Source organism: Vulpes lagopus, chromosome 8, assembly GCF_018345385.1.
Source record: "Vulpes lagopus strain Blue_001 chromosome 8, ASM1834538v1, whole genome shotgun sequence".
NCBI classification, from domain to species: Eukaryota; Metazoa; Chordata; class Mammalia; order Carnivora; family Canidae; genus Vulpes; species Vulpes lagopus.
Window position 1 is genome coordinate 30,636,736 of NC_054831.1, and position 15,380 is coordinate 30,652,115.

Genomic DNA, 15,380 nt, shown 5'->3' on the forward strand with positions numbered 1-15,380 from the left:
GGACTGCCTTTTAAACTGCTGGATTATGGTACTCCTGGTTTAGTCTTTGGTAGCTAAAATGTCTTTCACAATGTTACAGTGTTATTAACTGAACTTTTCACAGTGCTGTCTGTCAAATCCAACAAGCTTTGCAAAGTACATTTGTAGAATATTTCCCCAGTACCCAAAATGACATGATGTCTCTATGTTTTTCTGGCAATACACTGTGAATTTACTGTAGTTGCCACTGGATCCCACGTAAGTGAGGCTTCGTACAGCCAGTGTGTAAGCATGACTTTGGGTACTCACTATTAAGGAAACTCTACAGAGCTATATGCCAGAATTTCTGCCATCAAGGAGCTCTCCTTGTAATTGAGAAGTTTCCTCAGCACAAAGCTAAGAAAAAAAAAAAAGGCAAAATCATATGCCAGAGAGGAGTGTCACAAGTTTGGTACAAGCTACAGGTGCATTGGGAGATGACAAGGATCTGGCTAGCTGTGAGCTGTGAGCTTTGGGGCTGTAGGAAGGGGAAGGTAGAATTGGGATTGGATGTGGGATAGGCAGTCAATAAACATCTCCTCCAAGTGTCAGCAGACCAGCCAGTGCTTCTTCTACATACCCACCCTGAAGCTCATTGCACCTAGAGAACACATACTGAAATTAGCTGTATCTCTCTCCCTAGTACATTATAAGTGGACATAGCCTGTGGCTTATTGAGCTCTGTAGCCTTCTCACACACCCCAACCTGTCCCAGACCCCTAGCAGTGTGGCCAGCACATAATCAGTACTTAAAAAAAAAAAAAAAAAAGAACTGAAAGAGCATGGTATGAGATTTGGTAAATTCCTACTAAAAACTTGTAATTCATTACTGTTGATTAATTAAATGCTTTATTTTCAAAAAGAAATGTTCAGGGATCCCTGAGCGAGTCAGCGGTTGAGCAACTGCCCTCGGGCCAGGGCGTGATCCTGGAGTTCCGGGATCGAGTCCCACATCAGGCTCCCTGCATGGAGCCTGCTTCTTCCTCTGCCTAAGTCTCTGCCTCTCTCCTTCTGTGTCTCTCATGAATAAATAAATAAATAATATTTTTTAAAATGTTCACAGAGAGTTTTTGAGTAAAAATGCATTGACACAAACAACCTACAAATTACACATTATGATTTCTGTACTTTGATAACTTTTCAAAATGTGAAAGGATGGGAGTATGATGGAGGAGGGAGGAATGAATTTGCTAACTGAAATGCCTGCATTAGAATCAAAATCTCTGCCTCTGTACCTGTGAAAGTCTCTAAGGGAACTAGTTAAAGTTCTGTAACAGTTGCTGTGTTTCTAGTGCAAAGTACCTACTGACATTATTAAAATAGAACAGCAGTGTTCCATGCTCTTTAGTCTTGCTAGCACAAGGTGTTTTAAAGTTGAAAACCAACAGCCTTTGTTTGAAAACAGTTCTAGAGTTCTGCATTTTAAAACTCAGTTTGGTCTTCCATTGATTGCATTCTTCCTAGTTGTGAAAAAAAAAAGTTATAGTATATTTACTACATATATATATTAGAACCTACCTTGAACTTTGTCTCGATTGTCATTCTCCCCAAACTGTTTAGTCAGGCATCTCCTTTGGTGTAGTCAGAAAGGAGTGACTCCAGATTCTGTCCTGAGGATGCTCAGTGCAGTGTCTGCCCAAAGGGGCCTTGTGTGTTTTCAAACTCGAGTCCCTGAGAAAGGACCCAGTGCTAAAAATCCCTTGTGATTACTTCTGGTGGCGGGAAGGCAGTTAATATTGTCTTAAGTAAAAACAAAAACAAGGTATGCCTTTGAATGCTTTGGTAAAAATCAATTTGAGAGGCCTGATTTCAGCAAAGGATGCCTTATACATAGTTGATAATTCTTGTTTTCAAGCTGAATGTTATAGAAGTGCTTTATGTACATTTGATCATGAATCCTTATAATTATCTTGTACTTCCTGAGTTCTTGGCCAAAAACACACAGCCAGTAAGGGTGGTCAGATCCCAGATCCTGGCCCAGTCTACCTACAACTCGAGGCCATGCCCTTAAACAACCATTCTGTATTGAATAGGTCAGTTTTACAACTTCCCTATTAAAAGGAAACCACAAGTTAGCCAAGTAAAGAAAACATTTACAAAGTCATAACAGGGTATGTGTCATGCTGTTGCAGCCTATGCTATCTCCCTTAGACCATGATTCCTGCTGGTGGAAAAATGTGTTGGCCTTCCTGGGGCAGGAAGGCGCTCAAGTCCACGGGGGAGTAATGGAAGCCTGCAGCACCAAGAAAACTCTCTGTCCTTTCCACTGAAAAAGTATATGGTCTGAAGCTAATTTATCACCTCTAATTTATTTACCTCTTCAGTTTCATCGTCTACAGAACTGGAATAATTACTTCTGCCTTTGGAGAGAGAATCATTTGTTCAGTAACTTATTGTCAGGGCCAGCTTCACACACTGCAGGTGCCAAGATGAATGAGGCAGACAGAATGGTTAGTGTGGTCCTGGCACAGGATAGACATAAACATAAGTGCAACAGAATAGAGCTCAGAAGTAGACTTAATTGCTTTTGACAAAAAGGCAAGATAATCCACTGGTACTGAAACAACTGGATTATCCATATGGGGGAAAAAGGAGTCTCAATCCTTACCTCATGCCGTATATCTACACACAAAAAAATACTGGAGTGGATCAGTGTAAAAATGGGGCCCAAGGCAACTTTTGGTGATGATGGAAACATTCCATATTTTGTTTATTGTGGTAGTTACATAATATATAAATTGTCAATACCCACTAAAATGTATACCTAAAATAGGCACATTTTATTGTTTGTAACTTACACTGCAATAAAGTTGGTTTTAAAAAAGAAATCATATCCCATCACCCCTTTGTTTAAAATTTTCCAGTGAACATTAGGTGGAATCCAAAGTCCTAGGTGATCTGGACCTGTGTACTCCTGTGACCCATCTTACAGTGCTCCATTTGCTTTTGTAGTTCTTGGAATGCTCTTCTCTCAGATCTAGATATGGCTGATTCCCAAAGAGACTCCAGCTCAGGGGCCACCTCCTTGGTGAAGTTCCCACCTCCTCAGGGAAGTCCTCCCTGATTGCCTAACTCACCACTTGAGTACATGTGTCACTAGCTGAAATTCTTATTTACATGGTATTTATTGTCTGTTTTCCTCCATGACAATGTAATATCCACATAACAAGGAATATCTGTCTTGTCCACTCTTCTGTCTCTAGACCCTACAGTAATGTCTGCCTAATAGTTGATGTTCAGTAATTATTTTTAAAAAATTAATATAAAGTAATGAGTAAGGAATTCAGATTCTATTATGTAGATAGTGCAGAAACACTGAAGGTTGTTAAATATAGAAACGGCATCATAGAATTTGTATTGCAGAATGGTTATAGGGATTGGATTGGGAACTGGGGTAAAATTGAAGGCAGGCAGATTATACAGGAGGCTACCACACCATTCTTGGTAAGGAAAAGTAAGGAGGCTAAACTGAGGCTCAGTCAGAGGACACAAGGGCTGGAACAATCCAAGCAACATTTAAGAGGTGGAATCAGCAACCTATAGTTCTGAGGGGACGAGGGTCATAGTGGAATTGAGGATTATATCTGTGCATACCTGAGTTAATGGTGGTGTCCTGAACTGAAATAAGGGATGCAGGAAATGTAGCACAGTTAGCAGATGAGTTTGGCTTGGGAATATTAATTCTGAGGTACTTGCAAAGCATCCTGCTAAAGTGGTTTGGTGGACAGTTAGTAATACCAGTCAGCAATTCAGGAAAGAGGACCGAGGATATGGATTTGAGAGTCATTAGGCTGTAGGTGGTAAATAAAGGCATGGGAGTGGCACTTTGGTAAGAGCTGAGGGTAAAAAGAGAAGAGGCCCAATGATGAAACTCTAGGGGTCAAGTACCTCTTAAGGACTGGGAAGAAGAAGAACCAGTGAAGAATGATGAGAGCAGTTAGGAGGAGCAGAGTGTGGAAGCCACAGAAGAACTTTTCTCACAAGTTAAGAGCAGCAGCTGTTGCCAGAGATCTGGCAAGAGAAAGACTGAAAACTTGGCAACTCTGAGGGACGGGTGGCTTGAGCAAGAGCTGTATCTGTGAAGAGCAGGCAAAATACAGAATGTAGTCTTCTGAGGAGGGAGTGGTGGGGTAGGGGAGAGAGTTAGGATGAGATGCAGGGGATTCTTACCAAAAGGTGGGAAAGCGCGAATTCACAGCAGCCTGCCCTCGGACGAGAAAGCTATTTTTGAGAAAGATAAGGATGCCACTGGGCTAAGGTGCTTGATTCAAAAGCTTAAGGTATCTAAGGATCTTGGGGAAAGGAGGATGCTGAACTGACTCAGCATGGATACACAAATTGCCATATGTCACCGAGGGCCTGGCTGGGGTTGGAGATGGTTCCTTTAGATATAGTTGTAGGATTCTCTCCAGTAGGTGCTCAGCATTCTGGGCACAAGAGCCAGGATGACAAGTGATCAGCTTGATCACAGGTGTATACTGTGGTAGAAAGTTGTGGTAGAAAGAGAAGGGTGTTGTGGTCTACATGACTGGGTCTAGACTGAGACAGAAGTGGAGCATGCAGGTCGGGTAGCAGAGAGAGGGAGGTAGAGATAGAGACTGAGGGAAATAGAAGGTCTAGAAAGTCTAGCGAGAGCAGAGTAAGAGATTTCGAAGAATGGTGGGGTGCAGTTAAAGATGGTAGAACTTCAGAATTACATGGAACTTGGGAATTTAGAATTCTGAGAGATGAGAGGTCCAGGGTGTGGCTGCGTGATTGGTGGATGAAATGGAGGATAGAGATGTAGGTGACAGTTAGATCTTTGGATATAAGAGGCACAGCCACCATAATGTCACCCCATTCACACTGATGTCCCCCTGCCTCCAGGAGTCAGATGGAGACGGAAACAAAGGAATTCCGTAAGCGATCCCAAGTTGGTAGATAACAGTTACGGGGAACAGAGAGAGCTAGATGGTACAAAGCTCAAAGGAGCATGGGCAGTTGCTTCAAAGCAGGGAAGGCATATCTAGAAGCCATAAAGGGAGCAAGGAGAATGCCAGACTGATGCTGGTGGAGCCCTTCCAAATGCTGGCGGCACCCAAGCCATGACCACTGAAGAAAACTGGAAGGAAAGAGAAGAGGTTAGGAAGGATCCAGGTCAACAGGTCATCTGCAATAGCAACAGGTGATGGGATAGAAGGAGACCCTATTATAATGCTAAGTGAAAGAAGCCTGAATTGGTTTTGGAACTCTCTGAAGTCATGTGATACAAATTTCACATACAAAATATAGATTTGGGCGTTGGTGGTATAGTGGTGAGCATAGCTGCCTTCCAAAATATAGATTTGTTCCTACTAAGAGAGCTCTATGTTTCAGTAGCAAAAATGATAAAATTATATTGTTACGATTTCTGCGAAAAATATAATTTAACATTCAGAACATCTTCTGATTTGTGTGTTTAAAACTTATGAAGGTGTGTATTTTAGCTGGGTTTCTAACATTTTATAAATAATACTGTTAAAGTAATAAGTGCTAATATTTATGTGTGTGGGTTTTGTTTTTTTAACAGGTTCTTAATCAAGAACCAACTCTATGGATCCAGGACAGGTTTGTCCCATGGTCTGCTCTGAAAGCGTGTTGTCCGATAGAAGATTTCATTGGCAAACCATCTCTGTTGCCTTATAGAGCAAGCAAAGAAGATGGATCGATTGAAGAACCATCTGCCTGTGTGCTTTCTACCTACTGTGCCCTTTGTAGTCCTAGTATCCACTCTAGCCACTGCTAAGACTGTGACTAATAGCACTTTAAATGGCAGTGACGTGGTCTTGGGCTCTGTGCCCGTAATCATTGCCAGAATCGACCATATCATAGTCAAGGAAGGGAACAGTGCCTTGATTAATTGTAGTGTTTATGGCATCCCCGATCCACAATTCAAGTGGTATAATTCCGTTGGCAAGCTGCTGAAAGAAGATGAGGAGAAGGAGAGAGGAGGAGGTAGGCTTTTAAGTTGTGTCAAATGTCATAAAATAGAAACCCAGACTCTAGAACCCGTGCTGAGGAGATTAGTTGTTTTTATGCAAGTCATTTGAAGATCTCATTCTGTCATCTTTTCTAAGGCAAGAGAGAAATATATATCCGTAAGGATTCAAAGCAATAATTAATTCATAGTTTTCACTCTACGACTCAGAAGACAAAGGGCAAACATAAAAGTCTCTTAAAAGGCCTCTTGGAATTTTGTAATATAATGCATACAAAATGTTACAGGGATGAATATAAAATGGATCTTCCATTAGTATACGTTCCATTTATAAGGGAGTTTTATTTTGTTTCATGGAGCTAGCTCCAGGAAACAATCTAGCAGTTGTTTATGGTTAAATGTCAGCTTAATTCATTGACCGTGGATTTAAGGACCACACTTCTTAAAGGAAGTCTCTCTGCAAGGTTGTCAGCCACCGGCTAGAGATTGTTCCATGTGCTCCTGAAGACCTGGCTGAAGTTTCTAGATTGTCCTGTTACAGCTGGGGCCAAGAGGGAGGGAAGATTCAATAGCAAAAATAACATGTGGAAGTAGGGGAATGTTTGGTTTTTAATGAGTGCATTTCTGGCCAAAAAATGTGAATCACCTACCCAAGCCCCAAGCTCGCTTCAGGGAAGTCTCCAACCAGAGAGAAGATTGGTTGGTCATTGTGAATCAACACATTTCTTGTTTCTGATGTGAGAGGTCTTAAAAGCCAAGCCTAAACCTAATTGACCTAAAGGAGTTACGGTGCTTTCTGAAGCATTTACTGTGCGAAGTTAAGGAGCTGGGGGAGTAGAAGGACGGTTGTTCTAAAGTAGCAGCTTGTGAGGTTCTGTCACTTTTCATTCAGATCCTACTTCCTGTCCCACAGCCCTTCGACCAATGAATAAACCCCAGAGACTTTCTACTCCTAGAAAACCTACATTTTTAGCCTCTTTCCCTCATTTCATCTTTTTTAACTCTGAAAAAGAGTAGAGGCTAATGCCTTATGTCTTGTCCAAGAGCTGAGCAAGTGGAGTTTTCTTGCAATTACATGCTTCTGGCTCACAGCTGTGTTCCTCATAGTTAAGGCCGCTGGCAGTCCAGCTGCCTGGGATGTGGGGTTCCTTGTAGTGCTCTTATTACATTGTTTTTGGTTTACCATTCAAGGTTGTGCAATATGACAAAGCCTCTTCCCTTCAATGAAAATACTGTAAATTACGTATCCTATGTGTGCCTGTCAGTTTAACCTAGGAGAGTGGAACTCTTTCCCGACCAAGTACGATTACGGGGCCATAGAATGTTTAATTGGAAGGGACTTAGAGACAACATCATCCAGATCCCTCTCTTACCCACGTTTTCCCCGAGGTCCTACTGTTAAGTGGCAGTGACTAGAACCTTCACTATTGGCAGTAAGATGAGGCCACTACCACCCCTACCCACGGTTGGTTTCCATTCCTCCCGTTCCTTCCTCCCAGACTACAAGTCTAAAGGAAGTGATATCACACTTGTGAAGGGGGCGGTAACCATGGTAACATAGACTCTCAAGTGCCTGTGCTTCATCAGATCTTTCTGTAGCCTGGGCCACTGCAAGGAATAACAAGGTACCTGAAGTCAGGGGAGCATGGACTCCAGACCTGAACCTACCTTTCACACGGACAGTGAAGCCCAGGTCATGCCCAGTATGGAGGAGCTGGGGCTGGGGCACTGAACTAGAATTCTAGAGAGGAGGAGGACTGTGGGAGCCACACAGCGCAGGGGCCTGCATGTCAGGCACAACATTGTAAGTGCAGTCCTGAAGTCCCACCTTTTTGCTTCAAAGAGATCACGCATCGCCTCCTTTGAAATGGTCCTTATAACTGTTAACTCAGTCTGGCAAGCACAGCCTGCACCTTGCCATCTCTGTCTGTGTCCTGGGAGGCTGGACTAGATGGAAGCCCCATGGCTCAATTTCCTTTTGTTCTGCGGGTGCTTGGGTGGCCCTAACGTAGCAGCCTATCCCAGGACTCTGGAACCAGGAGTGGCCACTGAGAGCCTTTGGCGCAGACAACTGCTCCATCAGAACCCAGCGCTTGCGTCATGTGTGCTGCCAGCAGTCTTGCTAAGTCAGTTAGCTGTTTTTAAATCTCATAAGGAAGATGCACTGCAGATTTTTAAATAGAACTCATGATACTGGTACTTGATGATAGTTCTATCTCAGCTTTTGTGTTATGATGCATAATAATAGTAATCTCAGAACATACGTAACACAGGGTAATACACAAAACACTGTGCCTAACAACCTAGCAAGACATAAGAAATAGCAGAAATGAGACTCCTGGTCATGAAATAGAATTTTAGTTCTCACATGGCCTATTAGAAGACGCATAAAAATGCCCATATTAAAACCATAGACAAAACTTTCAATTTTTAAGTTGACAGCCTAGAAGTTTAAATGCAGCCATGTTTCATTTATAACTCAGCAAAGAGGTAATTGAATACAGTGTGAGAAATGGTGCTAATACCCCTGAAACATTACCTAGATACAGAAGGCTACTGTTACAACCAAACTAACAACATCAATGTAATTTTCATTCACAATGCCTACCATTGATTAAGCCCCCGGACCAAGTTGCAGGTATTATTTCTAATTCTTACCATAAGCATGATGGGTAGATATGTTGAAGAATAGAATGTTGAAGAGCATATAACCCAGACTAAGCAAATGAGAGAAGCCTTCCTGGATGGAAAATGCATGATGACCACCCACATCCCAGTCACAGTGTTAGGACGTGTACTGCCATGTGTATACATGGCACACACATGCGCACACACAATATCAGAATCGTCTGGTCACTTTCTCCAGGAGCACAACACTGTTTACTGTGTGATTAACATGGAAAGGAACAATTTCATTGCTTGGTTATGCTGAAAAAGTGAGATCGCTATTATTCATTCCAGTACTGGCAGTCCTAGAAAGAATGGGGCTATTTCCTGTCTCAGACAGACAGGAGCAGCAGCTGCTTTGCTTTGCTTCCCTGGTGCTTGTTACTTCAAGTCCACAGGATCAGGAGAGGCTAATGCATAATCTATTTCTGGAGGAGGGCTTTTTTTTTTTTTTTTTTGGTAGTTCACCAAAGGATGTGTTTGGGGTGGTCCATCAACCACATTACAGAAATAACTCAGAATTCTAGTAACATGCATAACCACAAATGGCCACAAACTGCACTGTTTTCAATTTTTCTTTTGCGAGAGGTGAGTAGAAATATATAGTTGTCAGAAAGTATTCTGAAAAAAGTACCAGTTATTTCGGGTATGAATTAGCCAGTGTATTTTTGCCATGCCTTCTTGCTCTGACTTTAAGCCATTCAAATGCGCATTAGCACCTTTATCAGATGATAAACAACAAGAATTTCAAGAAAGTCAGCTGGCACAGGCCTTGGTAAACATGTCTGTCTTGTGAGCAATTACATTTGCAATTCTTCAAGTTTAGATTTGGGACTTTTCTGTGGGTTTGTTCTCCATACCCTTGCAGCATTTTTTCACCAAAAATGATTATGAATGGTCTTTCAAAGTAAACACGCACAGAGTAAACTGGACCGCACAAAGTTCACAATTACCACAACTGCTACTGAAGCTTTGTGGGGTTCATGGTTGTAAATTTGCATTTACTTCACATCACTGCATTGTTTTTACCTCCAGTTTTCAAATTTTTTGAATAGACGATGAAATGCTTATTAAGTACTTCTGCAAGGGACAACACACTGTGCCAGTCCAGTTCTCAGACCATAGCTTATGACCTCTCCACTTACTGCCTGCATGAGAAGGTCAGTTCCCACATTCAATGTAAATTATCCTTTGCCTCTAAGATCAGCATTGTGGGGCATTCAGAAGAACGACTCAAGAGTCTTTTTTCTTTGAGTAAGTGCGTCAACTTCCCTGAGCCACAGTTTTCATGTCTGTAAAATAGAGACAATCCTTTTTCACTAGCAGGTGGAACTGAGAGTCTTGAATAAACCACTGTGTATGAGATGTTTTGGATAGTTACCTGGAACATACCAAGCTGTCCATAAATGGCAGCTGCTGTTACTGTTACTGGTAATACTGTCCTGTGTCATCACAGTCACAGATTCCAAGTGCTTAAATCCCTATGTCAGAATCCAGTGTGTTTTGAAAAGACAGGAAGTAAGTTTCAGGGTAATTTCTTATTCTCTAGCTCAGTTTCTCAACCTTAAAAGCTTTTAATTGATATAAGAACTTTTATATCCTTTAAAATTTATTTGAAATTTCAAGACCATGTTGTTCCTGCTCTGACAGCAGGTTTGGAAGCCTCTCCTGCATCAGAGGCTTGCCCCTGCCCCAACATTGCTCTTGGGTACACAGGGTCCACTGATATCCAATATGCTTCTATCTCTGAAAAGGCACTATATGGGGCAATTACTAAGCATAGCTAGCATACACAAGATAAACTTTGTGTAACTCAGTAGATCTCAGTGGGTCGGTCTGTTTTCCACCAGAGGCCATTTGACTAAGTCTGGAGATATTTTTCAGTTGTCATAACTTAGGGGAGGAGGGAAAGGCAGGGGGGAATTGTGCTACTGGCATCTGGTGGGCAGAAGGAAGAAATGCTGCTAAGCACCCTATAATGCACAGGATAGACCCCCTACAAAGAATTATTCGGCATAAAATGTCAGGGGTGTCAAAGTTGGGAAACCCTGACCTAACTCAAAGAAGCATTCTTCAGCTAACCAAAGAATCATTCCAAAGTAGATCTTCAGGTCAGTTGTTTGAACCTTCTATATTTCCCCATAAACGTGGTTTAATTTAATTTATTTTGGTTCACTGAGCCATATCAAGAGCCAAGCTGATAACTACCCACCATTGATTGTTTTTCTTTAATGAGGTGTGCTCCATTTGGGATATGAGTTCAGAGTGCTCTAGTCTTAGCTGTGAAAAGACCCTTCCAGATCCATCTCAGATAAAGATGACAGCTGAGATTCCCCAGATGGAAGTTATTTATATGAACCCAGCGTAGGGTGCTCTTGTCTTGGAAAACCACCTGTAGCTATTCTCAGAAAAGACCATTGTTAACCTCTGTGGAATTACATGCTTGGCACTTTTTTAAAAATTAGGATCATCTGATCAAATTAGCTAGAGGGTCAGATGTTTCCTTTGCCAGGAAATGAAAAGACAGTAGCTTCTTTTCAGATATTATTTATACCGTTAAGCAGAGTGTAACTGGAGGCTCTGAACAGCATAGCCTTCCACCCCCACCTTCCTGCACCAAAAGCTGAGCTAAGCCCATATTATCCCAGGCTACCTTTGCTCCACATGATGTAGGAAATAGCTTGTTAGAGCTGCCCTAGTACACTCTGAAGAGGTCTTTTGGGAGGACTGGGGCAGAAGGCTGGTGAGGGGTAAGGGAGGGCACAAGAGCACTTGCAGCCTGCAATGTTATGACCAGAGTCTTTGCAGTAGCTTTAAGGAGCTGTCATCTACTGCAGAAGCCCTGGAACAGGTGCAGCCATGCAGTGCTAAATTTGTTTTCAATTATGTTTTGTAAAAAAGGCATGGATCCTTTCTCTTCAGTGGCCTATATTTCACATATTGGAAAAGGAGTGCCATGTTTATAGACACCTACACACACGGGCATTTTTTTCCTATTTAAAAAGAATGTCAATTCAATGTGATACTCCTTCAAGTGAACCTCATCCTCCCATTTATGTTTGCATAAACACTAATTGGAACTCTTACTGCATAAAAATGTTTAAACTTGGTTTCAAGAAAGTAGCCTACTTATTTTGGCCAGTTGAACCCTCCTCCTAAAAGGCATGGGCATGTAAGGCTCAAGAACCTACATATCTAAATGGGATTGTGAACAGACTTTTAATCTTTTCATACTACTTATTGGAGAGATAGACAAGCCATATATCAGCTTGTTTGCACATTCACAGAAAGATATCTCCAAAGAAAAAGAAATCCTTATCGCCTAATAAGTAATTGAGGAGAAATTCTAAGAACTTAGTATTTGGGCATTAATTGTTAATGTCAAATGCTCCATGATCTTCAGGAAAAGCTGGAGAAATTTAGGGTTGTAGTGGACATGATGTTTGAAGGAAGCTGTAATTACAGTATCTTTTAAGTTGTGCTCTCACTTGTTTTATGGTCCTTTAGGCCCAAGAGGTATCGATGCTGCTCATTTCTCCACAGCAATAATTTGGTTAGAAGTTGTTTGCATGAGCTATAGCTCTGATCTGGTGTCATTCAGTGGCTAGACTCTGAGCCACAGTAATCCTGCAGGTTGACTATAGCCATGTGATGCCGTTGATCTGCTTCTTTCATTACTGGATGATCTACCTGACTGACACCGTCGTACTGACAAGACATTGTGCTTTCTGGAGTGACTTCCCCCTGTGTGGGTGTGCGTGTGCCCCCACAGTGAGCACCATGGTACCAGGTCACCCAACCTTCTGTCCTGGGACTGAGGTTACGGCTTCTCCCAGAGAATGTTGACAGGAGAGGAAAGCTCTGGAACTATATCCCTGGAAGAAAAACTGTCATGAAAAGGAGAATTTTTTTTGTTACATTCATTGTTGATTTTCTTACATTCATTAATATTTTTCCAGTCAATTTTGGCTTATCTGATTTGAAGAATATCAAGAAATCTAAAAGTGGGTCACAGATTACATTCAGTTTGAATTTTGACAGATGCCTCCATATCAACCTCCCAAAGGTTTTACCAGGCCCACTCCCACCTGCAGTGTGTGAGCATCCTTTCTCCATTCTCTCAGCAACGTCATGTTTAGTCTAATTGGTGCCTTCCCGCTTTTTCTGGCACTCTGAAAAGTGTAAAAAATTATGTTTTTTAAAATTAATCTCTTTGAATTCCATCAGTTTTCCTTTATAGTTTCTGGGATTCTTGAAATGCTTAAAAAGGCCCTCCTATCCACAGTTTATAAAAATGCTTTTATATCCTCTATTAGTTTTATACTTTTAATTTACACTTAGATCTTCAGAATACTTGGAATTTATTTTTACCTATCATATAAAATAGGAGTGTAACTTTATTTTCTTTTTCTTTCCCTGCTTTGAAATGTCTTCCTTATTTTTAAAATTCCCATGCCTACTGGCATCTGCTTCTGGTCTTTCTGATTGTCTTCAGTGGTTTAATCAGATGGAGGAGAAGGCTTTCTCAGGGAATACGATGAGATGTGAGGTGGGGTCTAAACTGGACTAAGAATGTGTGAGGTAAGGGCTTGGAGTGGGGAGGGAGGAGAGCTTTCCAGGCTGAGGAAACATGTGGCAAGGCCCTGTGGCAGCTCTAAGAAATGAAATAAGGCCAGCTTGTCAAGGGAAAAGTAGTCCTGCAGGATGAGGGTTTATCGTTCTCCCACAGGATAAATATGAAGCTCTTGAACATTCTGACCTTGCATTCCTTCAGCCCCGTTTCTACCCTAGCCCTTCTTGGTGTTATACATGGTTTGTCAGCTGGAGCAGCACAGCTTCCCTCTTTTGCTCATACACTCCCGGCATCCCCATCCTGCCTGCACCACCCAGCCTGCCCTCATCCTGGCCTAGTACCCCACGCCTCTCTAAGAAGCTGGTGCTCCACCCCACTGCCCTGGGCCAGCGCACTTGCCAAGTGATCCACAGTTGTTTGTAGCAGTCTGTGTCCCTCCTTGGGCTGGATGGTTTTCTCAGTTGGGGATCTTGTCTTACTCATCTTTGTATTTGCATAGTCTAGAGTGGAACTTGGTGCAAATGCAATTTGCTCAATATTTGTTGACTAAATGCGTGAACAAAATTTAAAAAGATCACTGCCCTTGTAAAAATGTCAAGTTTTTTTGTGTGTGTGTGCAGCATAATATACACAGCAGCACAGCTACGAAATAACATCTGTTAGCTTTTTCTTTGCAAAGGAGAGATTGTCACCACACTACTTCTGTTCACACATGGGAGATTTTCACGTGCCTGGAGTTTCTTGGGGAGACCGTGACAGATTCCTGGGCAAACTCTGGTCTCCAGTAGCGTAGATTCTAGCAGCCCTTCTACCGCGCGTGTGGCAGTACTTTAGCATGAAGCCTTCGGGTGAGGGTCACCAGGACCACAGTGGGACCAGAGGAAGTGGGAGAAGGGGTTTCCCAGGGGAGAGCTATGCTCTGAGCAAGACACGGGATGTGAATGAACGAATCACCATCAGGGGCATTGGAGAAACATTTTACACGTCATCTTTGGTAATATATTCAGAAAGTCATGGTTAAACATCCGCCTCTTTCTTTCTCCAAAGTCAATGCATGTAGAACTGACTTGGCATCAGCTGCTGACATTTTAGGGTTTTATTTGTGCTGAAGTGAGGCAGCTTAATGAAAATTCAACACATAACTTTGACATTCCCACTCAATTAACATCGAGAACGGCCCTGTATACCCACTATATGTATAGCACTGATGGCTTCCAGTGACAGGCATTGTGGGTTATATTTGTTTCTTTAACTAAAGTTAAAGTCAAAGGACCCTTCCAGAAGAATGAGTCTAGGCAAGGATTTATAGCCTGAGGTGAATGGCAATGTGCAACATAGAAAATTTTCTCAAGATGATCCCAGCTGCTGGGTTACATATGGAGATTCTTTGTGAGACTGGGCCCAAAGATGTGGGAGGACCCTCCCGGTGCAATTTGTGCCATCTTTCTTATTTTCAGGGCTGCAAATGGTAATAGAACATGCAGAAATCTTTATTTTTCACTAATCAAAAGTCAAGCTGAGATTGAGAGGAAATTATACAGAGTCTTAGTACGGGTATGTGTGTGTATTGGTTACCAAAGACTTGCTTTGTGACCCATAACAATTAAAATACAATTATCACTGAAATTATTCAGTATGAGGAAAAGCTGTTTATAGTACCATCGGATGCCTGCCTTAATAGTTTGCTGTTCTTTTCTGCTTTTCATCTCCTATACCCAGGTTCAGACTACTTTGGAGGTAATTCCTCCATAAAAGTGTGGCCATGGGTTGTTAGGAGGTGACAATTTGACCCTAATTATTCCCCATACCTCACCCTCTCCCATCGTATTCTCTGTTATATTTTCTTTTTAAGATTTTCTTTATTTGAGAGAGACAGAGCACAAGCAGGGTGAGGAGCAGAGGGAGCCGCAGACTCCCCGCTGAGCAGGGATTTTTCCCCCATGTGAGACTTGATCCTGGAACTCCAGGATCACAACCCGAGCCAAAGGCAGACACTTAACTGCCTGAGCCACCAGGTGTCCCTACCTATTTTATTTTCCAACAAAAGAAGAAAGGTAAATTTGAGAAACTACTACAAGTATAGTCTGTAAGTCTTTGGAACCAGATACCTTCCATATCCATAATCTTCCAATCAACTAGATTTTTTTTCCTGTGCCTATTGGTGTC

At 42.0% G+C, this 15,380-nt stretch overlaps 1 protein-coding gene across 3 annotated transcripts in view; it reads left to right on the forward strand.

The window, feature by feature from the left end:
• MFAP3L (microfibril associated protein 3 like) overlaps positions 1 to 15,380 on the forward strand; it is a 38,655-nt gene that overhangs the window by 15,677 nt on the left and 7,598 nt on the right. For 2 of the 3 annotated variants that reach the window (XM_041766102.1, XM_041766101.1), the window contains exon 2: positions 5,567 to 5,991. The exons of the other annotated variant lie outside the window; for it this stretch is intronic. In XM_041766102.1, the coding sequence (XP_041622036.1) occupies positions 5,697 to 5,991 (295 nt within the window). In that variant the 5' untranslated portion in view covers positions 5,567 to 5,696. The remainder of the gene's footprint in view (positions 1 to 5,566; positions 5,992 to 15,380) is intronic. 3 annotated transcript variants of the gene reach the window in all.